This window comes from Xiphophorus couchianus, chromosome 2 (genome assembly GCF_001444195.1).
Source record: "Xiphophorus couchianus chromosome 2, X_couchianus-1.0, whole genome shotgun sequence".
Classification (NCBI taxonomy): Eukaryota; Metazoa; Chordata; class Actinopteri; order Cyprinodontiformes; family Poeciliidae; genus Xiphophorus; species Xiphophorus couchianus.
Window position 1 is genome coordinate 10,335,300 of NC_040229.1, and position 25,588 is coordinate 10,360,887.

At 37.2% G+C, this 25,588-nt stretch overlaps 2 protein-coding genes across 4 annotated transcripts; one reads left to right on the forward strand and one right to left on the reverse strand.

Annotated features, from left to right (window-relative positions):
• Positions 1 to 649: 649 nt before the first annotated feature.
• On the reverse strand, positions 650 to 4,767 carry lmo2 (LIM domain only 2 (rhombotin-like 1)). The gene is made up of 3 exons (XM_028003432.1): positions 4,083 to 4,767; positions 2,426 to 2,641; positions 650 to 1,522 (listed from the first exon to the last, which is right to left on the reverse strand). The coding sequence occupies exons 1-3, from the start codon at positions 4,121 to 4,123 to the stop codon at positions 1,297 to 1,299; spliced, it is 483 nt and encodes a 160-aa protein (XP_027859233.1). The 5' UTR covers positions 4,124 to 4,767; the 3' UTR covers positions 650 to 1,296.
• Positions 4,768 to 9,270: 4,503 nt separating this feature from the next.
• caprin1b (cell cycle associated protein 1b) lies at positions 9,271 to 25,060 on the forward strand. Of its 3 annotated transcripts, none has more exons than XM_028039847.1 (18): positions 9,271 to 9,432; positions 11,211 to 11,366; positions 11,880 to 11,942; positions 12,037 to 12,123; positions 12,204 to 12,442; positions 12,529 to 12,611; positions 15,232 to 15,408; positions 15,491 to 15,543; positions 15,630 to 15,713; positions 17,720 to 17,893; positions 18,922 to 19,030; positions 19,113 to 19,174; positions 19,248 to 19,340; positions 20,529 to 20,675; positions 22,940 to 23,093; positions 23,177 to 23,356; positions 24,295 to 24,401; positions 24,496 to 25,060. In XM_028039847.1, the coding sequence occupies exons 2-18, from the start codon at positions 11,211 to 11,213 to the stop codon at positions 24,580 to 24,582; spliced, it is 2,055 nt and encodes a 684-aa protein (XP_027895648.1). In that variant the 5' UTR covers positions 9,271 to 9,432; the 3' UTR covers positions 24,583 to 25,060. The 3 variants fall into 3 exon arrangements, with proteins under 3 accessions (XP_027895648.1, XP_027895657.1, XP_027895666.1); XM_028039856.1 differs by having other exon boundaries at positions 23,180 to 23,356; XM_028039865.1 differs by lacking the exon at positions 20,529 to 20,675.
• The last annotated feature ends 528 nt before the right edge of the window (positions 25,061 to 25,588 follow it).

Sequence of the window (25,588 nt, forward strand, 5' to 3'; positions counted from 1 at the left end):
TGTTTTTTTTTTCATTTAAAATTTCTTATATTAAATTTTGTCTGTTTACTGTGAACTCAATTAACCACTCTAATAATCTCACAAATTTACTGTAAAATGATGCAAAAAATATTCATAAAATGTTTTAAAAATTCCCTAAATACTCAATTTAACTTTAATTTAAGCTACTTAACTTTTTTTCTCTTCCTTTTAATTAGATCCTATGATCATTTTAAACTTATTCTTTTTTTTTTGTTAAACAATAATTCTGTTTTCACTAAATTAGCAGTTTGTTGAAGAGATAAGTTCCCTGGGTTTAGGCTGTTTTGTTACCAAATCCTGTTTGTGTTGTTATTAGCATTTTTCATGTTAAACTCAGATGTTCCTGCATAAAATACCAGTTCCTGTTAAATGTCTGGAAATCCTGCTTTTATAAAATAACACTTATCTAGACCTCCAATAAATGTTTTTGTTTTCTTACAAATGTAAGAATTTGATTATTATACTCTACTTTTGACTCTAAATAAGCAGTGATAATAATTCTTAGGAAAAAATGTATTTTTCCTGGGTTTGTTTTCAAATAGGTTAAGATATAGTTTTGTTTTTAACTATAATTGCATTGTAGGGACCTCCATATTTTTCCGTTTCTTTAAAACACTCCAGACACAAATTTAAATTAAAGAAATGTTTTGTTTTGTTTTTTATTTCAAATTGTCATTTATTAAACATACTGATCAGTTAATATCGAAAGTTCAGGATTTTAGCGAAATTACAAAAGTTTCTTAAAAGACTTCATATGAACAAGCTGTAAAATAAGTGTTGCCACAAGAGGGCGCCACAATTCAACCTTTAAACATAAACATCCTTGATTGTTTTCCAGTCAGAAAATAAGAATTTCACAGTGTCAACTATGATTAGTTATTGCAGTATATTTATAGGATTTTTTTTCACAGACAAAAGAATTAAGATCATATGACTAAGGCTTAAAAATATAAAATCAGTAAAAGGAAGCTTACCAATGTTCTTACTCAGCAGGATGTCTAAACATACCCAAGACATTTAGCTTTTTTGTTCATTTATATCATTAGAAATTCCAGTGTATAACAAATTTAAACATGTTTTTTTTTGTTTTGCTTTCAGGAAGGAAGCTTTGGATTATAAACCATTTGATCATAAGTGCAGGTTTGCATGCAGAAACACTGAGATGCAGCTTCTCTCCTCCTCTGATTCCAAGCTTATTGCATGAACATGCCGCCCCTTCTTCAGGTTTGAACACGTTTGTTCATCAACAGCCAGAAAAGTCCCACAGACATTGCCCTAGACCATGCTGCTGTTGTTGAGCTTGGTCCACTCAAAGATGTCCTGCTCACACACAATGTCTGAGTTGATGAGAAGGTAGCGATCCCCGACGCAGAAGTGCTTCTGGCAGGCGGCGCACTTAAAGCACTCGAGGTGGTAAACCTTGTCCCTCACGCGCATCGTCATCTCAAACGCCCGGATCCTCTTTTCGCAGGAGGCGCAGAGACCGTCCTGACCGAAGAGCCTGGGAGGTAGAGACAGAATCAGAACGTTAGTGAAGAAAGAAGACGACTTTCATTCAGTCGTCGTTCGGATCGGTCACATCTTTCAGTTCTTTCAGTGATTGTTTGTGGCCGTTCAAGAATTATACAAATGTGTTTATTAAACCAGTTTTCATGCATTAGAAATCATTTATTACAACACATATTATTCATCTTTCTATAATCAAACTTTAAGCAGAACCATGTTTGTCCAGATACTTTTAATGAAAGTGCAGTAATGGACTTTTCTGCACCCAAATAAACTTTAATTTCATTCATTAAATTTGGCTAAACATATCAAGCATTTTGAAAGTAAATGATCCAAATGCTGTTCTTATAACTGAGAATAAATGTGTTCAGTCAGTCCTAAAAGAATTTTTAAAAATGGTTCTTTTCATTTAATACAACAAAAGTGAAAAATCCTTGCTATGTTTTGTAATTATGATTCGCTGATTGTGGCCCACGTGACAAAAAGTTTGGGTCTGGTGATTCGATTTGACTCAGAAATTATTTTTGATTTGGAAACCCATTTTTCTATTCAAACATTCCAGAGATTCTGTTTAAATTATGACTGACAAGAGGAAAACAATTTATTTAAAACAATTCTGTATGCAATCACTTTAGTTTATGTTTAAGCATAAGTAGGTTTGTGCATAAAATCTTGTTACTAAAATTGTTAGGTTAATTTAGTTGCTAAACTTTTTTAAAAAATCAAAGATTTATTCAAAATAAATAAATCACTGTGGCAGTGTGGACGTAAAATGCGATTTTTGAATCAATTCAGAGTTCTCAGGACAAAGAATTGTGATTCAGTATATCAATGTTTTTCTGCAACACTATTTCAACACGTTTCCATAGAAACGTGGAACACGTCACGCCGTCGTCACCTGAGATAATCCCGCCGACATAATTTTCTTCCCAGCTTGTAGTAGAGCCTGCGGCCGACCTCTCCCAGCCGACAGCCGCACAGGTCGCAGCTCAGGCAGTCTTCGTGCCAGTACTGATCGATGGCCTTCAGGAAGAACCGGTCGCCGATGCTCTGCTGGCAGCCGCCACACGTCAGCAGCGACGGCGGCATCTGGAGGACCTCGTCCACCGGCTCCCTGAACCCGAAGTTAACAACCAGTTAGAAAATGATTGGGGTTTTTTCATACAGAGGTGAGCAGATCGATTCAAAATATCGATAATATCGGTACCAAGTCAGTATCGGAGCAATACTAGTATGGTAAGATTGATTGTTTAATTTCAGATTTTAATTTTGTGCTGTAGTTTCTCAACTCGACTTCAAAAAAGATTTTGTTTTGATTTTCTCTGAAGTGCTCATTTTTTTTACACAAATTAGTTTTGTTGGGTTTTTGTTTCTTTTTATCTTAACATGTTATTAAAGTATTTTATGGTTTAAATCATTTTTGCTATAAGAAAAAGATGGGCTTTTCTTTTTGCTAAAATAACCACTTTTGGCAATAAATGACTTGTGCCATTATTGTAGGAAGGTGATAATATGCAAATTAAGCAGCTGCAAAGGGCCACCCACACCACTAGAGGGCTCTCAAGAGCACCAAACCAGCATGATAAAAATACATATTTTTTCAAAGTAACATTTAGTAGTACTAACTAAATGCTATCACATATGGAAAATTGATTTCTAAATCATTTTTATTAACGCCACTGCTGGGGAAATATAAAATATTGAATTTGTTAATCTGTTTACTGTAAATTCAGTGCCTGTTACATCCAAATTGCTAAAATAATATGGCACAACTCTCCAAATTAATTACTGTTAGTTTGCTACTCCTGTAAGGTTAGTATCAGTAGCTATAATAAAATCAGTATGATGTATGCTAATTACAAATTTCGCTAATGATAGTAGGCATGTTACACACATAAAGTAGATTAAATGAGGGAGATAAATTAAAATCTTCTTAGGGTCCCAAAAAGGCTTGCACCGGCCCTGACTGTAAATGTTTTAAGAGGAATACAAGATTATAACATTTGTTGATCTAAATGTGCTTTGGTTTATTTGGTTTATTTTTGAACTCACAAAATAATATTCTCCTATATTCTTTATTTAAGATTGTAACCTTTTCTGTTATTAATGTTGCTGCTACAGGTCATGTGGGACTACTTTAACAAAAAAAATATTGTGTTAAATGCCAGGAAAAAAAATTCCTGATTAAAAACCGACCTGTTTAGAAGTGCTTTTGAAACATAAATGAAACAATAATTAACATTATGATGTGTAACGATGGCACTTGACCAAATGTGATGCTTCAGTTGTTGGTTTTTGTGTTGTAACTTTGAACTGGCATGTTGCTGAAATGTACTATACAGTTAAACTTTATTGATTGAAAACTGTAGTCTTTAATTAAAAATAATATTGATCCTTAAACTCCTTGACATCGACCTGATTATTACTGTGTAATAAAGAGCTGTTCTCTTGCCTAAAGCCGTGTTTAGTTGTTCGGGTAGTTTCGATGTTATTTTTGAATATCTACACAATGAGTCGCAGATCATGTGATTTTAAATCATAAAGCATGTACTCACTCATTGGCCTCCAGTGTTTTCCTCTCTATAGTAGATGCCATTCTTGCAGAAGCTTCAGATCTGAGCGGATCTGAGTCCACAACCTGCAGGCGGGCGCACTGCACCTGCTCCTGCTCTCTAATGTGTAGGTTTGTTTTTTCTCTTCGTCTCAAATAAACAAAAATTAAAATCCCACACGATTCGGTCGCAGATGATATTTTCCTTCAAGCAGCTCAGCGCTGATGGAGGACGCTGTCACCGTTTCCTGAGGCGACAACCTGCGGTGACACCTCCATGCCTTTCCTGTCCTGCGGCGGCTTCACTGACGGCCAACACGCCGAGAATCTGATCCGATCAGCGGGCAACTCCTGCGGATCGACCGCAGATCTGCTCTCCGCATGTAGCCCCTGGCATGCCTCCTTGCACGGCGTGTTTAAATAACATCGGACCCGCTCCCTCCCCCGCCCCTCTCGCCTCTTCCTGTTCACGACCGCTTTGACAATGGGGGGAAATGGGTCTTAAAGCGACAGCTAAAAACGGCGAGCAGGGCAGGCGGCGGCCGCGCAGCTGCGTCGTGACTGAAACTAACGAGTCCATTGGAAAGTTCGCCTCCAGAAGAGCTGATGGCTCACAAGATAAAGACTGGGCTGGTATCATTAGCTCAACACCACTGTGTTACCCCCGTGATAATTAGCAGACTCAAGATGAAACGAAAAGAGTAAATAGAGGAGCTTGGACTTAACCAAATTGTGACGTTTGCAAGGTTAATTGTGTAATTATTACCTTACAATAAATTTCCTGTCAATCTAAAGTAATATGGTTACTTACCTTCCTTGATTATAAGGAATTTCTACATTTACAGAATCCAAAGTTATAGATTACTTAATTTTAGGGATGCAATGATAATTTGGGCCAATATCTAATATTAATATTGCTGTTAGGGCTGATAGGAAATATTTACCAATATATTTCACCATTTCGACATCCAACCAGAAACAGAATAAAAATAAATATTGGTTGTTCATATCGGGCCAGTTTTAGTTATTGGACTGATACCGATGTGAAAAATTACTAATATCGTCCGATACCGATGTTGGTGCCGATATATCGTGCATCCCTACTTAATTTTTTAAATACCAAATATAGTTACATATGTTTTCTGCTGGATGATTTTTTATCCACATTGATTACTTGATTGATATTAAAATATCAATCAATCAAGCTGCAGAGAAACCTTTAAAAGTTTCTTTGCAGCTTTAAGAAAGTTCTCCAGGTTCCAGATTCTGGATCCTGGTTCTGAGTTTTCTTTTAGTTTTATCACATCTACCTCTAAGGTGTGACATTAGTGCCAAATTTAAGACGATCCACATAAATGTGAGTGAGGGGCTGATCTCTTCTCATTCACTGGGAACATTGGTAGAGTTCGTGGCATCAAAAACTATTTAAAACACCAGAACATTTTACATTAAAAAAACCAACCAGGCTAACAGAAAAAGGATTGTCATTGGGTCGTTCAACATGCCAATGATCCAAAATGCATTAAAGTGTCAATTCACTATTATAGAGTCAAAATCTTTCCAAGTATTTTTGGTCTAGTTTCTGGTGCAAATATCTTAGTTCACTTGAAATGAGACAAAACTAACTTACAAATAACCTTTAAGCAAGGATATGAGCTTGTTTTAACTCAATAATTTCTTAACATTGATGAAAAATTACTTGGTCCGTTGACAGATTATTTCACTTATAATATGGGTAAAATGTCTTGATACAAGTGAAATAATCTCCCAATGGAGCAAGTACTTTCATCAATATTAACAAGCTCCTATGTCTTGTTTAAAGTTATTTGCAAGTTAGTTTTGTCTTAATTCAGGAGAACTTGAACAGAAACTAGACCAAAAATACTTGGCCAGATTTTGGGATTTGGCAGTGCTGTCTTTCACGTTCAGCAGAGACCAAAGAAATGGTGGGATAACCAGGAGGGAAGTGAGCGTTTTAATGTGTCTTTCCTTTTCCCGGGGTTTAAACTTGTAATATAAGGCAGCATTATGTTGTAACATATTCTGAAAAATGATCTCCTAGAATTTTTCCTTTACAAATCTATATTTTTGGCTGTGTTCTTCCACACTTTCCTTTTCAAACCGGAGCTCCAGTGGGCCTTTGTCTTATCTGCTGCCAGCACTTCAGGCCTGCCTGCAGGAGGGACGGACGCAGACAGCAGTTGGGCTGGGGAGAGAGATAAAGCAACTCGGCTCCAGCGGCCAGTAGCAGAGCAGGGAGAAATCGAAGGTATAAACTCTCGATGTAGACTGAAAGCTTCTCCAGGCTGCCCTGCTGCTGGATTTTGTAGGCTGACTGGACACACACCAAAACCCAGAAGCAAGGTGAGCATGGCGGGGCTGGGTGCCAGGTACAGGCAGCACAGCGGCTTGACGAGGATAAAACTCCAGACTACAAATCCCTCAAATGGAGAAACGGTTTTTGCAGATTCATCCTTTGTGTTTGTATAACAAGGCAGCTCAGCGGATGGGTCATAGAGGAGTTTGTTGTACAAACTTTGTCCTTTTAAGGGTTTTAAATATGACTGATAAATCATCTCAGCAAACTGAACAGCTGACTAAATTAAAAATGATGACATAAGCCAATAATTAAGTGAAAGAAATATTATACATCACTTTACCAATTTTATAAATAACATTTTGAAAATTGTGACATGCCTTTCGAATCTGATACCTCTAAATAAAATCCAGTGACAACTTCTTTCCTTTTTTTAATAATAAAGGTGAAGCCCAACAGATTTACATTACAGTGATGTTCCACCATTATATATATACTGTGTATATATATATCAGAGACCTATATATTTGTCAAAATGACAAATTCAGTTGTCTTTTGGTCGTAAGTTACAACTTTTCTTTTACTTTCATCATCTGGGTTTACATTTCTTCTGCTTTCTGTCTTGCTCAGCTTGCTTTTTGATTTTATCTGTTGGATTTAACACATTATAGCATTTAATTTTCATCCCGCTCCCTGTGTCCATCACCTTCCTGTGTAAAGTTTGATTTTGTTTTTGTTTTTTTCACTCTTGTGATGTGACACTGACACACATTTTTATGTTTTCTGTGAGCCAATACACTTATATTCCAGGCCAAATTCTGTGTTTTTTCAACTGTTTTAGTGATTCACCATTGGAGAGCTGGAAGAGAAAAAAAAAAAAAAAAAAACAGAGTGAAAGTGAGAGCAGGCAAGACACAAATCATCCAGTACTTCCTGTAGAGTTGACTGTGAAAAGGATGTGCATATGCAGAGAGGATGCTTTCCTGGGGGGTGGCGGCTCTATTGCAATCACTTCCTACCTCCCAACATGCACGATGGCACCTTGTCATCATTTCACAGTTGGACAGGCGAAGTCCAGATGTGCCTGCATGATAGAACGGCCTTAAAACTCCAACTGGATGTCATTGAGCGATAAAACCCTTATCTTCAGCAAAAAGCTACCAAAAGGTCACCAGTAAGAAACTTTACTTTACCAGAGGCTCGACATTCACACCGTAATTTGTTCTAATAGGAGCTGTATTTTTTAAAGTGTTACTTTAAAAAGAATGATCATGTTGGAAGTGACGCCATCATGTCCAGCTTCCTGTTAACTAAACTTACATAAATTATTTTAGATTTCCACAATTTGAAATCTAAAATAAAACTTATACTAACATTTTTGGAGAATTCACAGTATATGTCCATCTTCATAAAAGTTCTCATTCACAACAGGGTTGATTAGGACGTTGTTTTTATTCCTTTCTTTGACAGCATGAACTCTGTTACAGCATTAACAAAGCCAACCGCTTCCTGTCTGGACTGAAGTGTGAAAATAACTGGCTGCTCTTTCAGTGATCTTCTTGAACCAACTAAATTGTAAAAATGTTCTCTTGTTCATCAAAACGTGCAGACTGGAGAGCTTTGTTTTTTGTCCTGACAAAGTTGGCTTTAAAGGTCAGTGGCCTGAGGAAGGAGCCACCCTGGGGTGTTTTACTGAGCTGTTGCTCGACTGAAATGCTGCAGCCTGGCAGGAAATGAGTCACTCGCTGAAAGGGAGCTTCTCTTGGCCTTGGGTGCCTCCCCTAATCAGTATTATCCCTGAAAGAAAACACTTTCCATAGAACAATGCAATCAAATAGCTGTGCAGCCATGTTAACTGCTTCCTGCATTTGGCAAAACAACATTCTTTCAAAAATGCCTCAGGTACATTCATTTCTCTTTAGAAATGGATATAATAAAAGTATAGTTTCATAAAAATGACGCAAGAGGACCTCACAAAAACATTTAACATTAGTATTAATTATTTTCTTAACATTGATGAGTATTCTTTATCTGCTTTGTAAACTCAGTCCAATAAAATTTTAAATAAAACTAGAACAAGCAAAAAAATATTGGTGGATATATCTACAAGCCAAGTTTCAATTTCAACTTCCCCTTCATGTCTCTTTTCTTATTGATGTGCTTCACTGCCACCTACTGTCATATCGAGGCTTTATGTGAAAGTAGATGTCAAAGTTAAAATGATAATGAAATACAATATAAAAATAATTTGTAGATATTTACATGAGAAATTATTATCGAATGTACTCGCAGAAATGAAAAATTTTACCCAATAAGCAAATAAACAAAGCAAATGTTATTAATATTCACGTGAACTTTGACTAGATTTTTGGAACTATGCACTATTTTTTGAAAAAATATACACAAGTTAAATAGTGCACTTAATACTGTCATCAGTATTATATAGTTTTATACCAAAATAACAATTTAATAAAACATAATTATATAACATAATATAAACCTAATCAGATAAACACCTGTAAAATATAACACATTAAAAAAATCTACATTGTAAATATGAGTAAGAAATATTTAATAGGTATATGAAATGCCTACTCCTACAGGAAACTACACAGCCTAATCAAAGCTAATGATTGTGCAGATTTTTTGACGAGTATGTTGAAAGTTGTGCCTGTCCACAAATAAAATGTACCTGTCCTTTAGATGGTAACTGGTTACTTTGTTTTCAACAATAAATAGATTACTTTCCATCACGAGTATGTGAAGTATTGTGATTCATTAATTTTTTTTCGTACCTTGTTTTAATTTTGGCGTATTTATTCAGGCATATCTTGGGAGCGCTAAAGAGGAACCTCGGTCTTTATAAAGAGTTTCTCCTCCTTTCTAACCGTCTCAGTTGTCGGTGAGGCCGGCCGGGCGGATCCCACATTAGAGTGAAACAGAAAATTAAAAAGCAACACAACAACAACAATAATAACAACTTGGCCTTTTACCTAAATTAAGCTATCAAGCTTCCCCGAGGATATATAACAACAAGGTGGGTGAATCAGGAGTGGGACTGTCGAGGAAAAGAGGTTCCCGACCAGCTGGTGGTCAACACGCGTTGGTGTTAACATCAGCCAGGCGAGCTAATGCTAAGTCTTCGGTGTGTGCTAACGGTGGTGCGGCCAGGGCCATTTTTACCGAAACGAGGCAAAAGCAGACGGCTTGACCGCGCTGCTGAGAGAATTACGGCGCTCTTTGACGGAATTATCCGTTTATACCATGTTATTGTGTAATTTCCAGACGTCTGTACATACCAAACCGTTGAAACGAAAGTCACCAGGTTTCTACAGATATCGTCTGATTAACAGGAACAGTTCCTGTGTTACGAAACTATATATTCCATACATCTAAGCTAATGCTTAACATATATCGGCTTGTGTATGGTCGCTTTTCCTCGATTGAATCGTCAAGTCCTATAACAGTTACTTTCGGAAGCAATGTTCCTCTTAGGGTGCTGCTTTAAAAGCATAGTTTAGCACCATCTACAGAAACATACAATCTGGACAAATCAATTTCCTTTAAAATGTTCGAACAGAATCGTGTTATCGGGGTACAATACAAATAGAGAAGCAACAGAGATGGTTAGTAAATAGTGTATTATGTTGATTTGAATTTTATTTATTTACATTATTGACACTTCAAATCAAGTGGAAAACGTGCATTATGTTCTCATTGTTAAGTATCTGCTTGATCTCTTGTTTATGTAAGAAAGACTCAGGGTTCAGGCTGACGTTTGAAATGTCATCCAGTCATGAAACTGTTCTGGTATTTAAACCTGAGTCACCAACCTACCTGATCTGTACAGTACTGATGTCACAACTGAAAAATCACCTGCACCGACAATAAGCTAAAGTTTCTTTTTGTCCCCATGTTTTATTAGAAAATGCAGATCAGTTAGTTTCTTTGTCAATTATTGGCAAACTGGAGTTTACAATAAAAGCTTCGCAGCCAAATCCCTCAGTTTATGCTGTAAACTAAGTTTATGCCTGTTTCTGGTATTTAAAATGTAAGATTTAAAATATTACATTCACAAAACCACACTGTTATACAGCTTCTGTAGTTTAATGCAATTTTAATGAAATGTTCGACATGCTTTCTCTGCCTTTATAAAATTAGTCTGAGAAATAGTAGCAGTAATAACATAGAAGGTAAAGGGCATTTTAAAATGATGCTGCTTTCATAGAAGAGGTTAACAATGAGGCATTTTCTAGCTGTCAAAGTTGATTTATAGAGCACATTAAAAACATCTCCTAATTGTCCTAATTTATGCCTCAAATCTTTTTTCTCTGACATTGATCTGATCTTTCTTTTTACCCCTGAAAGTGAACAAAATTATTTGTTACCATGAGAATTGAAGACAATGGTTGGGAACTCACAAGCTCTGTGGCTGCTACCTGAGCAGATAGCTCCACTAATTGGCTAATATTAGCTTATTCTACTAGTACCTCTATAAAATAGTAAAAGGTTATAAAATTCTCCACAATAAGAACATTTATTTTCATTTATTCAATATTTAGTTTACAGGACCAGTAAAACTAATCAATATTCTATTGTATTTTGGTAGTGGTAGAAAACATAGTTTTACTTTTGTGCCTTTTTTATGTAAATTCAGTGAATATTTATATTGTACTTATTATTCTGTGGGAATCTCACAACAGCTCAAGTAGATTTAGTCTCCCCAGACATTTGCTGATACAGATGAGACACATTTTGTGAGTGAAATGTTTTGTTATCATTGTCACATGTTGTATTTTCTCTTCGTATTTCTAGATGCCCTCAGCAATGAATGCAAACAGGACCGTGCAATCCGCCAGTCCAGAGGTGGGATCCGCTCCAGGGTCGATGGGCGGCTGTGGCCAGTCCGAGGTCTTGAAGCAAGTGCTGGGTGTCATCGACAAGAAGGTCCGTAACATGGAGAAGAAGAAGGTAAGAAGAAGAAATTTTTTTTTATATAGCTCTTTTTCAGCGGCAAGGCAGTTCAGAGTGCTTTATATGAATTAGAAGAAAAACAAAAACAACAATAGTAAAAGAAAAACTGCACCTTAAAATGTTCCATTTGTCATGAAGTAGAAAACTAAATGTTGGTTCTCCGTGTTTAGTTCTTGTTCTGGGTTGATGAGTAGAGTTGAAACAGGAGGCCTGAGTGGTAGGAAGGTTGATGCAACAATAACAAGTCTTTATTGTGTTTTGATCCTAAAATCCTCCACAATTTATAAACTAATAGGAGTTTCTCTAGGTCTTGCTCTGAAGAGTGAAAACTCTTGGTCTGGAGAGTTTTCAGAGCAAGAAATTAGATTTAGAAGTATAAAACTAAATGTTGGTAATGGCTTTAAACAGTTTATAATCCTTTTTAAATTCTGAATGATCCAGAACAAAAAGCATCATTTGCATTAAGTTTATAACTACTTCATCTGCTGTGTTGTTGGTTTGTCATTGCAGAGCAAACTGGATGACTACAAAGTCAGGAAGAACAAAGGAGAAGGTCTCAACCAGGACCAGCTGGTATGTACACAGAAGGGTAACATTCTCTAATTGTTTTAGTATTTGTACAATCATTTCTCATTTTTAACCTTTTGTTTCTCTTTGACGTTCTTAGGAGGCTCTCTCCAAGTACCAAGAAGTTATGCACAACTTGGAATTTGCCAGGGAATTACACAAGACATTTATTACATTGGGACAAGATGTAAGAATGTTTTTTATCTTTTCTTCTGTCAGAGTTGTGTCCATTCCAGTTTTTTCCTAACTGATCCTCTTCATCCTCAGCTCCAGAAGGTGGGGAAGAAGTCTGCACGGCGGGAGCAGCTGCAGCGAGAGGAGGCAGAGCAACGGCGGCTCAAAAACGTCCTTGAGCTGCAGTTTGTCCTTGACCGGCTGGGAGACGAAGCGGTGCGGCAGGACCTGAAGCAGGGCGTGGGAGGCTCGCCGCTCCTCACCGACGGAGACCTTTCCACGTTTGATGAGTTCTATAAGTTGGTGGGACCAGAACGGGATCAGAGCGTGAGGTTGGTGGAAGACACCGAGATTCAAAAAGATTTTTATTTTTTATATTTAACATAGAGGTTCTGACTGTTAGTTTTGATGCTCGCAGGTTGATTGACCAGTACGAAGAAGCATCTGTGCACCTTTGGGACCTGCTTGAAGGGAGGGACAAGGCTGTGGTTGGAACTACATGTAAGTTTGGATCAGATTTGCTTTTCTTGACAAAATAACAAATTACTGCGATAAACATTCACATTGTTTTGAGATTATTTTCAAGTAATATATTGATAATGGCATAATAAAGTAAGTTTGCGCACTCAAAATCTTGTAAAGGGACTGGGAAAAAATTTTAATATCCAAAATAAAACTGTAAATCAAAAAGAAATAAAAACCACACACAAATTAAATTATCAAGCTCATTTTAATTTATCTGCCAATAATTGCTTATTCCGACAGACTTGGTTTCGTAATCTTTATATAAATTGTGCCTTCCGTTACCGTCTCCTGACTAAATATATAAAATAATTTTTACAGTACAAATTGGGGCTGTAAATTTAAAGATGTCCCTTTGTGCGTCTGGGCCAATGCTGATGGAATATTAACATGTTCTAGATTTACGTTTTAATTGTCTTTGAATAATACAAAAAGTACATTGCAGAAAAATATTTACAGATAAGCTTTGTGTTGGAAATGCAGCTGAAAAATCCCAACTGTACATTCAACTTTATGCATTTATTATAATGAAGTAAAGCTGACCAAATATCGTGTTTTTATTAATTAAATTTTTTGGCATTTATTTTAGAAAACATGGATAAAACTGCTTTTGTTAATGAATGTAGATGCAATTCGATGTCCAGCTGGTGCTAATAGTTGGCAGGACATTTTATTTCCTCAGATGGCTGCTGATTCAACCGTCGTCATGACAGTTTTCACTATGTTGTAGCCGACTGCAAGTGAGCAGTTTCAGACGTCTGAAAGTAGCTGGTTTAAAAGTTTCTGCATCCATGAGCGAGTTTTTGGTTAAAACACTTTGTGTGCAGTGACTGGACTGAAGTGATCAGGTTTAGCGGATGTGTGCGTCCTGCGCGCTCAGCGGTTTGGTCCCGGGTTTGGTGCTGCTGCATTCTGCTCCGGGGGCTGCAGGCTGATCCTGACTCAGCAGCAGGGCATGGTGCCAGGGGCCCTGTCGCCTGCGGTTCCCCTGGTCCGGTCTCTGGAGTTCTGCTGGGACGACGGTGACCCAGTTCACTGCAGGCAATCCCTTTCGCCTCATTGAGGGGTCATTTGGAGACGTAGGGGTCAAATTACAGAGGCGATTGCTTTGCACGAAGAGCCACAAAGCAAAGGAAATAACTCGTTAAAGTGTAAAAATGTCACAGGGTTAGGGTAAGTCTTTGGTCAAGGTTTTACATTTGAAATAATTCTGTTTGTTTTTAAGGCTGTGATTTGTCCCAAGACTCGCTGTTACGCTTGGTAGCCAAATGATTCTCCTTTTTATTTGCTTAGTTTTCTTTTATGGTGCTAAGTAATACTGTTTTTTTTAAAAGGGGCAGTAGCATTTAAAATATACTTTTTGAGCTGTATGTCATGTTACAATGTTATTCGCTGTGGCTCCCACACTCAACTCCTTCAGACTAGCCAGCATCAATTAGCAAACATCTGGTGGAACTGTGCATTTCTGAGCTCATTGTAGGAGCTACGTCTCAGTGCAACACTGGTAAAAATGTTGTTAAAGGGTTAATAGAGGAGCCATGTTGTGATGACGTGGTTTCGGAGAAAGCAGGAGTTTCTTAAAGAGACAGAGGCCCAAATTTCAGGGTGCTAAATTACAACGTTCATTTTTTTAAAGTCACATTTGATATATATCACATTTTATAACAACTGAAGGTAAAATAGTTACTTGGTTTTGGTATAACATGACACTATATGATTGGAAAATACATAATACTGCCTCTTTAAATTAGTAAGTAACATAAAGTTAAGACCAAATATAATCGCATTCTTGGCATACTTAGGTTTAAATTGGTCTTTGTTTTCTTTGGTCCAGAAGTAATGTTAGTGATTTTGAAGTGACTGAATCCCCCCAGAGTTGAATATTTTAGAGAATCTGTGGAGGCAGCTAAGATTAGGGTGATGGCTCGGAGTTTTTCTGACCGCAGATATTTGGAGCGTCTCACCAAAGATAAATCATCAAAGTAGGAGGGGAAATGCTCAGCTGTAAATGCGTAATTTTCCCCCTAGTAGCATTTTTATGAAGTCATGTTTATAAACATTTAACACTAATTCAGAGGGAAATGAACCAATCGATCATCAGCTCATCAGTTGTTCCTGTATTTTCTCTCTAGAAGCTAATGCATGGCGCTTGTGCTGCTGTGGTTTGCAGCAAAACCTTTCAGAGTCTAAATTCATGCTCATCATTGACAAACTGGGCATTTTAAAAACTCCATAAAAATCAACCAACCAGTGACAGGAGTTGAACTCCAGTAATGGAAGAAAACCTCTAACTTTTTAAAGTTTTAGAAAACATATCGATTAGTAGCTGGTCATGTCTATTTTCTTCACAAGGTTTAAAATATATTATCGAATTGTGTACATATGCATTAAAGTGCATTAAAAATTGTCATCTTTCAAAGATGACAATTAAAAATTTAATATTTTTGATATTTAACAGCAGTAAAATATCAAAAATATACACAGCTTACATTTAAAACTTCAGTCAAAATTCAGATTTATATGTAAATGAAATCATTTTTGCAACTTTGTTTGCTACTAATCTTAATTCTAATTGCTGACCCTGCTGATCCTGTTCTAGACAAGGCACTGAAAGACATATTGGACCAGGTTCTGCTGAGCGGATACTTTGACCGGATTGCATCTCACCAAAACGGAGTGTGTGAGGAAGAGGAGGAGGAAGAGCCGGCAGCTGTGGCGGCAGCAGTGGCACCAGTCGCCGAGTCATCAGAGGCAGAAGAGCAGACAGTTGATCCAGGTAGCGAGTTCTTAAAAATTATTTTTCAGAATTAAGTCATCCAGTAGTTAAATCTGCTCACCGTTCTCCGTTAACTTGACAGAAACTGAAGTCGCGGAGGAATTTACGGAGGTACTCACAGTGGAAACCACAGAAGTGAGAATAGCAACAAACAAAAATCTTTACTGGGTTTTTATTTTATTTATGCTTTTCAAACATTTTTATTTGTTTTTTTGTTTCAGTTCATAAACAGACAGTTCATTCCAGACAGTTCGTACAGTGGCAGTGAAAAGGAGCAGGCGGATGAGTGGACCAGGGAACCCGAGGTGTGTAGCAGACCCGTTTTATTTTTTACAGCTGATGTTTAGTAAAAAATAATTTGTGGAAAATTGATTAAAATGATAGATGTGAAGCAAAGTGTGTTTTGTAGATGAGCATTAACAAGTTATATTTAGGTCTGTCACAAAAACTAATTTTGCTGGACGATAAATTGTCCCAGAAGTTATTGTGATAAACGATAATATTGTTTTCAATTAATATAATAGTAATAATGGCAGTGTCAAGAATCAATTCTTTAAATTTTAATGAACATCGGAACTGGAAGACATTTTAAATATCAAACATAAATAAAAAAAACAACAGAAACGACAAATAAAATGAATTATGAAGTGCCTGTAAAAATTATCTTTCAAAAAAAGGTCTGGTTGAGACCAAAGCAGCAGAATGACGACTTTTATCATTCAGTTTTTGGTAAAAAGAGAGAAAAGAGCAAAACGATAAATTATGCAAATGATCAATTTATCATGCAATTAATTGATCTATTGTTCACTTTAACAGCCCTAGTTATATTATGCTAGGGATGCTCCGATCAGGTCTTTGCTGCCGATTCCGATACCGATCACTCATGAGGCCGATCTCTGCCGATTACCTGGATTGGCTGTTAATTTTTCGCTTTAGGTATAAATGCTGCTATGTGATCTGACAAAATGGGAAAATGATCTATCAATAAATTCACCTGATTTAGACATAAATTACAAAATATTTGCAGGCACAATACAGCTATTCAGTCAAAAGAACAACTGAAAAACCTTCAATCAGTACAATATTTAACAGTAAGGCTCTCAGTACCATAAATTATGCATAAGTCAAATAAATATCACAACACTGCCTATATCAAATAATGTTAAGAAAAAAGAAATATTCATTTAGAGTCAAATGCAGGTTGCATCAAAATATACAATCCTGAGTTACTGAATTAAAACTTCCTGAGAGTTTGGCTAGCTGATTAATGCTGGTTCTGATTGGCTGGTTGTGACTGAGCGGAGTAATTATGCAGAACACAGGAGGAGGCAGAGGAAATTTTTTTTTTTTTTTCTTCAGAGATTATCTCGTGTTTTTACATAGCAAAAGTTTTAATGCATATGTAAAATATTTTTTTGTTTAAGTCACACGCTGCAGCTTTAAGCAGACGTTCGGTGTGAGAGTTCACTGTGGGTGTAGCAGAAGCGAAGCTACGTCTGTGAAATATTACTACCAGTAGCGCATAGCGAAGGTCCAACAGCGAGAGCAGAACCAGCGTCTTACACCACCAGCTGGAAGACTTAAATTATTTTTCAGGTTATTTGTTTAGTTTTCTGACCGTGATGCTCTTCCAGGTGAGTATTGGTAGCTGTGCTCTGCTTTATCTGCTATCTAGCCGCTCCGGATGTCCTTTTTTTTTTTGCCTGCAGTGAGCCTCGATGTAGCCAAACTTTGTCAAGTGTCTATAAATAAAATCTCACATTTTTTCAGACCAAATTTTTATTTCTTGCTTTCTTTTCTCAAAAAGAAATTACAAATAACATAAAATATCTTTAAAAACTGGTTTTTATTTCAACCATCCTTTTTGTGAGCTCACCTGAATTTTAAAGCCCAGATAATTAAAAGTTTTAAAACTTAAACAAGATGGCGGGCCTTCAGCAGGTTGATGAATCGGTAAAATTGATATTGCCCGTTGAAATATATTTCTCTGTTTGGATTATTTTAATGCAATAAACTCAGTAAAGTTTATTTACTAAGAAAAAGAAGCTCAGAACTTGTGTTACAGTGTGAGAATTAAACAACATAGATGAAAAATAACACATTTTTATACTGTTGTTGTGCAACACATATTTAGGGATGTTTATTTATAATCTTACAGGCTATTGAGGACAGATTATTTTTTTAATCACTGCTGCTTTCTTTTACACCAACTAAGCTGTGAGTCTGGAGTAAAATCCCTCGGCTATGAAACACTCAAAGGACGTGAATTCAGAACGGCTTTTGCTAATGAAACTTTTAATCACTCTTTCAGGCTGTCGGTGCCTTGCAGCAGCAGCAACCTGTACAGCCGACAGCTCCACCTGTTGCTCTGGAGACCCATCCCATGAACCTCGCATCTCCCGTTCCCCCGACTGACCCCATGGTCCGCAAGCAGGTGGTGCAGGACCTGATGGCACAGATGCAGGGAACGTACAACTTCATGCAGGTGAGGTCGGGTCGCTGTGCAACAGTAGCTGCGTTTCCATTAAACACACGCAAAACGTTGTCAATATTTCGCTAATGTCAAAGAAACACAATTTATTCTAGAATTGCGCCACTCAGGGTGGCAGGACGTTGGAGTAGCTCTGTGCTTTCATTGAGATTTTTTTCTCACTGCCTTTGTAGGGAAATAGCTTTTCCTTGAATTACTGTTCATGATTATTTTCATGACTGTTTTGGGGAAGGCAGAGCGTCTTCAGTAAGAGGCTTCTCCAGATTCCCTGTAACACTGTCCGCTACAAGAGATCTTAACTGCCAACAGCCTTCACTACCTGTAATAACTCTTTGCAGAATTTGAATTAATGAGTAATTAATTCAAATTAATTACTGGTTTACATTCAAAGTCTATGTGGAGGCATGTCGAGGGCTTGTTGAGGCTTGTTTTGCATGTCTAGCGCGCCGCGATATGGAGCATTTGACGCGTCCAACAAATAGGCCAGCAATGGAAAACAACAGCTTGAGTGATTCTGATGTGCCCTCGACAATTTATTATCAAGTAAAATTTGGAGCGTTGGAAACGTTTTTGACATGCATAACGCAAGAAAACGCGCCATTACAACATTTAATTTCCTTTTGGGATCAAAGAATGTTTTAATTTGATTCCATTACATAAACTAAATTGAAGTCACACGTGAATACGTGTGTTCAATTATAGAGAACGTCCTGTGTCGTCATCCTCTAACTACTTCCTGTTGTTCTTCATGGTTTGTGTCAGTGGTAACATCCAGTTGTTGATCATGTGACTCGAGTTTCCATTGCAGTTTTGAGAAATAAACCAATTTCAATACGGCCAGAAAAACCCACCTCATCCTTTGGGTGAAAGCGATTTTTTTTTTATTTATTTTTTTTAAATTGCCGTTTCTCCATTAATAAAATGTATTTTCTAAATGTGAAATTGCTCAGTTAAGTGGTCGATGGAAACGCAGTTGCTGTGTGATCTCGTTGTCGTATGTTATTAAGTTTTTCTGCTCTCAGGACTCCATGTTGGAGTTTGACGGACAGCCCATCGATCCCGCCATCGTGTCAGCACAGCCGATGAAACCTGCTCAGCCTTTGGACTTACCGCAGATGGTTTGTCCTCCAAGTACGTTTGACCCGATTAAATGCCGTGTTGTGGTTTAACGGGGGAAATCTGGTTGCGTCTGATTAAAGTGCGACTGTTGCAGGTCACCCTGAGTCCCGGCCAACGCAACCCACTTCTGTTTCTGTACAGCCTGAGCCCACACAAGTGAGTATTTACCCATGAGCACCATGCAGGTTGCCATAGTGACGGCAATATCAAACGGCTGTGTTGTCTTCAGGTCCCCATCGTCTCACCGACACCGCCGCCGTTGTACCAGACCTCTCACACACCAGATTCTCGACCCTCAACAGAACCAATCGACCCAATCCAGGTGAAGCAGCTTTTCTCTGGCGTCTATCAGTCCCACAGGAATTATCAAGTTATTTATTAATTTTTAAGATTGGTAAAGGATTCAGACCCTTTGAACTTCTAGTAACAAATGTGGGGGTATTTTATTTGGGTGGAGTAAAAAAAAAACACAAACCAGTGCATGTGGTAGAGCAGTGAAGTGACAACAATGCTTGGCTTCAAGATTTTTCTTATCAAATTCAGTGTGCATGAACATTTAAGCCCATTTTACTCTGATACCCTTAAAAAAAATTTACTGAAATCTAACAAGATTGCATTGTTTGTTGGATGCAATCTAACGTTTGCATCCAACAGGAATGCAATCCAACGTTTGATTAAAAGCCTATACTTTGGAAAAACATTTTTTGGTTCTCACATTTTTTCTCGCTGTCTGAAGTTAAATCAGATAAAATTTCTCTTGTTTTAGGTCAGTTAGAAATACCAGAATTATTTTTGTTGAATGGCAGGAAACTTGATGAGATTTTTTGTACCTTTTTCAGACCAGTTGGTTGTATAGGGAGTGTGTAAGAGAAACATTTCGAAACATAAAATTTTGTCTTATTTTAGTTTACCTTGTCAGTACTGTAGAATACTATCAAAAGATGCTATTAACAATAGTCATAAATGATTTAATAAAACGGTGAATTGAAGCTCTTCTTCAGAGCTTCTTTAGTTCGTATTGTTTTATCTCCAGAGTCTGGTGCTGGAATAGTTTGAAAACTTTCCTGAATTTTTGGATTTTACTGTGGGGGGAAAAGTGAACGAACCTTGTAACCATTTCTAGCAAACCATTGTCAGGAAAGTGTCTTAAAATGCAGATAATGGACTAATATATCAATAATCAATAAATGGTCATGGCGGAGCTTGTGGTTAGAATAACTTTGTCCTTATCTGATGACCCTAACGAGCAGAAAGTGTTGAAACAAATTTTCTGCCTTCAAGAGAACGTCTGACCACTCTGGTATCCATTTTCACTTGTTGCTTTTTAGCAAAAACAATTTACAGAAGGAAAATATCTGTGTCTTACTAATAATTTATGAAGTGAAAATCTCATTTGCAGCAACAACAAAAAACTCTAATCTGCCCTAAAACTCCAGCTTCAGCCTTTCAGCAGCATACATATCCATCCCAACCCTAAATGTAATGTGTGTTGTGTCTCCCTCTGCAACAGACCTCCATGTCATTGTCGTCAGAACAGCCTCCCCCCTCCACAGCTCTCCCTCCTGCCTCTCAGACGCAGGTCTTTCAGCCTGTTTCCAAAGCTCCTCACAGCAGTGGCATCAATGTCAATGCAGCTCCATTCCAGTCAATGCAAACAGTAAGGCCGTGATGATACTTCCTGTTTCTCTGTCTCAACGTCAAACCAGTCTCATACTGCCTTTAGCCACTGAATGCAAACTAATGCTTCTCTTGTGTGTTTGTCTGCATTGTTCTGCATGACATAATGTCAGTAGCTGCTGAGGCTCATATTAGCTTTTCACCAGAGGCCTGAGTGCAGCCAAAGATTCGACTTTAAGACTTAGCAAAAAACCAGAGTGCACATTTGATGAGAAAACATGGATGCCTGTTTTTTTTTTCTTTTTTTCTGCAGCGTTATGTTTATTTTCCCATCATGTTACAGCAGTTTTGTTTTACAAATCCAGGTGCTGCAAGGAGAGCAGTATTCCTTATCAGTTTAGAAGGTGTTCATGTCTGTAGCTCAGGATAATTTCTGGTCATTCTCTTAAAAATGTTTGAGAGAAAAATAAAAGTGAGCAAAAGGCAGCTTGGAATTGAGTGGAAAGTCTCCAAAAGTGACGACTGTATGTTTCCAACTAGTTCACCTTAGTCAAAAGTAGTGACAGTAAGATTTGATTCATAAAGAACGATTTTTAGAAGAAGACATCGGAAGAACACAGCAGTTTGGAAACCTAAATAACCAGCACTCTACTAAGGGATTTAAAAGCTAATTGTCTCAAGCCCGGTCGTTTGATTCACCAAAACTCGTAGCATTCAGATAGAGGTCATTGTTTCTGCTCTAGTTCTGTCCTCCATTGTTAATCTGATATCCAAAGGCATTTTCCTCCCAACAATTGTTTGCTGTAAGGAACCATGGAGTAATTACATAAGTCCATTCTCTATTGTAGAGAAAAGATTGGTAGGTCTTCAACCTGTGGCTCTTTGGAGCTTCCATAATGGCTCTGAAAAATTAATTTCAGAAGAGAGGAATTAAACAATTAAAAAAGAAATTAGATATAACAAATGTAGAATTGAAGTATTTGTTAAACATCTAATTTCCATGCACAAAAATAGCTTTTTTGCATTTAATTTCTACTATAGAATGGCATAGCTATCAGCAATATTTATTAGTTTTTCCTCCTCATTTTTTTGGAAACTAAGTGCTCTTTTCATTTACATCATTTTCCACAAACATCAATATCCCATAGAAGAAAATGTATCAACCTCTTTTGTAAATGTTTGATTTTTTTGGTTTTGTTTTTGCTTTTAAACCTAAAAACAGAAATGTAAAAAATGACCACAAATTTCCTATAGCAAATATTCACTCAAAAGTTTTCAGGGTGTAACTGCACTACAGTAATGTAAATGTCAAAGTGTTAAGTCGGGTAACTTTAATGCTTTAACACCACAAACGTATAAAACGTAAAAACCACTGAGAAATAATTTTCTTTCCTGAAGAACTTTATGCTCACAAACAGCTCTTGTTGCCTTGGCAACAGACATAAGATTACTGGTGTGTGGATTGTATTCACTTCTTTCTTTGACAGTATTTCATCTTTTTTCTGTCGCCAATAAGTTTAACACTTATTGTTTAACACTTATTTAACACTTAATATCAGAGCAAAATGTGGAGAAACTTCTTTTAGTTTATTACTTAGCAACCCAGAACAAGAATCAAACGTGGAGAATCAACATTTAACTTTATACAAACCAGAACTCAACCCAGAACAACTGGAACGAACATCTAGTTTTTTACTTCACCAATATTTAGTTTTATACTTTTCGCCCTTTTGTCTTTCTCCTGGTTGTGTTTTGTTTGTATTACCTTCTGATTCATGTAAAGCACTTTGAACTGCCTTGTTGCTGAAAATGTGGTATATAAATAAAGTTACCTTACATATCAGCTTGACCTTTTTCTATTGACAGGAAACAGCGTAATGAACTGTTTCCTGTTTCTCAAGATGTAGCCATAAAGTTCTTTTGTCAGAAAATGCTTTTGAAATATTTTGCTTCCAGAAGTCGAGCCTGGATTACGATTTATGAAGATTTTAAATTTTAAGTGTTAGTTGATTGTTGTTTGATTCTAAAATGTATCTGCCAGTTTTCTGAGCATTGGAGCATTAACTGTTTTCATGCCATGATTTTTTCCATCCAGGAATGTGATCAGAGATTACATATAATCTGGATTAATATCCCTCTTATGTACATGAAGCTTCTGATGGCTCTGTGTATCTCTCTGCTGTATTTATGGGTTTCTTACACATCCAGTAAATGAAGAACGTGGTTTACATCACAGCTAATGAACCCGTGAGCTTTCCTCTGGTTTTGGCTTCACCTCAATGTGGCCTTTGTTTGTCCCGTTAGGTGTTCAACCTTAATGCCCCAGTCCCGCCAGCTAATGAGCCCGAGGGCCTGAACCAGGCCAACCAGTACCAGAACAGCTACAACCCGGCTTTCAGCAGCCAGTCGCAGCACTCTGTGGAGCAGACAGACATTCAGTCTGAGCAGCTACAGGCTGGTGGGTAATTACTTCAGTAGTTTTACATTCTTTACGTTATCGACGGCCGTGTGACTTTTGTTTCTGTCGATGCCCGTCTCCAGTAGTCGGTGCCTTCCACGCCCAGGACCAGAGCGGGGCCCACCAGCAGCCTCCTCAGCAGGGCCCGGGTTTCGGCAGGCAGGCTCAGTCCTTCTACAACAGCAGAGGCATGAGCCGCGGCGGGCCCAGAAACGCCCGCGGCTTGATCAACGGCTACAGAGGCGCCTCCAACGGGTTCAGAGGTCAGCGCTCACCTGCACCAGGGCTGAAACGATTAATTGTGATTAATCGACTACTGAAATAATCGTCAACTAATTTAGTAATCAGTTGATTAACTGAAGTATACAGACTCTGGAAAAACAAAACATTTGCTGAAAGAACAGCACACTCAGAGCTGTGATTAAAATTATACCAAAATATATACATTTTGCATTTAAGATATAAATAACCTTTGTCTATAAATATCTACTACCCAGAACTCCTCAGGTGGCATTTTAGTTTCACCTGTTCAAATTTTGTTCTATTGGTAGATAATTTAACTTATAAAATGGAAAAAATGTCTTTCTATAAGTTAATCTTCCAATGGAACAAGCACATTTTCATCAATATTAAGGAGTTAATTACTTAAAACAAGCTCCTATTTCTTGTTAAAAGAGTTGATCGTAAGTTAGTTTTGTCTTATTTCAAGTTTACTAAGATATTTGCACTAGAAACTAGACCAAAAATACTTGGTAAGATTTAGGTTTTTTTGCAAATGGACATTGTTTGAGTCTGTATACTCCAGTTAACGATTAATCAATGACTAAATTAGTTGATTATTTCAATAATGAATCACTATTAATTCAAATCAGCCCTACTAAAAATATAATTTTTTTCCCCCCCAACAGATTCATACAAATTAATAGAATTGAGGCAAGAGATTATACCTTGAGGATATTTTTAATCAAATCATTCGAGGGATTATTGCAGGCCTGCTTTCAGCTTGTTCAATGATGGGAAGGTTGAAAACTCAGATGAAAAATGGGGTCCCCATTAGCTGCTGAGCTCTCTCTTGAAACCTAAATATCTTGACAGATAGTGAGAAATACTTCCCTGACTGGAGAAATGTTCCAAACAGATTCACGTCTTATGTTTTTCCATCAGTGATCTAGAGCTAAATGGAAATTGTTATTTTTTTCAGGTGGTTATGACGCTTATCGCCCTCCTTTCGCCAGCGCTCCCAACTCCGGATATGGACAGCCCCAGTTCAACACACCTCGCGATTACCCAAATGGGAGTTTTCAGAGGGTATGAAAGAAGCTTTAAGTCTCCGACTTTGTGAAAACAAAATGTGCTGTCAGAAAAGTTCCTAAAATGTCTCTATTCTTTGCCGCCGATCAAGGACGGTTACCAACAGAACTACAAGCGAGGAGCTGGCCAAGGACCCAGAGGAGTTTCGAGAAGCAGCACTCAAGCAATTCGATCCTGAAATGGCCTTTTAAAATGACTGTGACTGAAAAATTTGCACCACACTGAAACATTTAAAATTCATGAATGCATTTCCCCATCTCATGTTTGCTCTGATTTCTTTGTTCCTTATCAGTGGTATTTTTACTTTCTGTCTCTTCCATCAAAGTGATGCGAGCTTTGATATCTGGAAATTTAAAAAATCATTTAAAGCTCAATACACAAGGTAAGCTGTGAACCCAATCACTGGTTCACACGAGCCGTGTGTACCAACAGTCCTGTAAACTTGAAAGATCCCATAAGTTATATATAAATATATATTTTTTATTAACAAATGCACCTGCCACTGCTGGTCCAAATTATGGGAGTTTCTTTCCCTTCTTCGGTTCTTTTCTGTCATTTTGGTTCAAAGAAAGAAGACTTTTTGTTTAACAAGCTCCCATATTCTTGTTTGTAAATTGATGTTGCTTCAAAAGTTTCAATAAAGTTGTGTTGCATAATCATGTTTCAGCTTTGAGTTTTTACATAAAAAATATCTTGGTTGTGTGTAAAACCGAAACAATTGCAAAAAGTATTTTGATATCCAAAAATTGGTCAAACTGGTTGGGCTTTGTTAGCTTCTTAGAGGTGCTGAAAAATATTTACATAGTATAAAAATTAAAACTAGAATATATTTTAATTTATTTAAACTGTACTCAAGAAAATTGGTTAGTCATTCAACTCGAGATTAGGATCATGAAAGTTTTTCACATTGATAAAACTGAAGGATTCTTGGGTTAAAATCTTGTTGAAGATGGTTTGTAAGAGGAAGTGCGTTACATTTTTATTCTGCACTGCTAAAATAACCAAATTTCTCATAAACTGCCTTACACTCAAAACATGAACGAAAATGGTTGACTATGATGTTTGGGTTCAGTAAGTAATTTAGTTTTACTTTAAAAAATAATGTTTCTAGCATTTTATCCAAATTAACAGAAAATGACATTTTGCTTTAGTCTTTAGTGTGATAATTACATCGATTACATAAG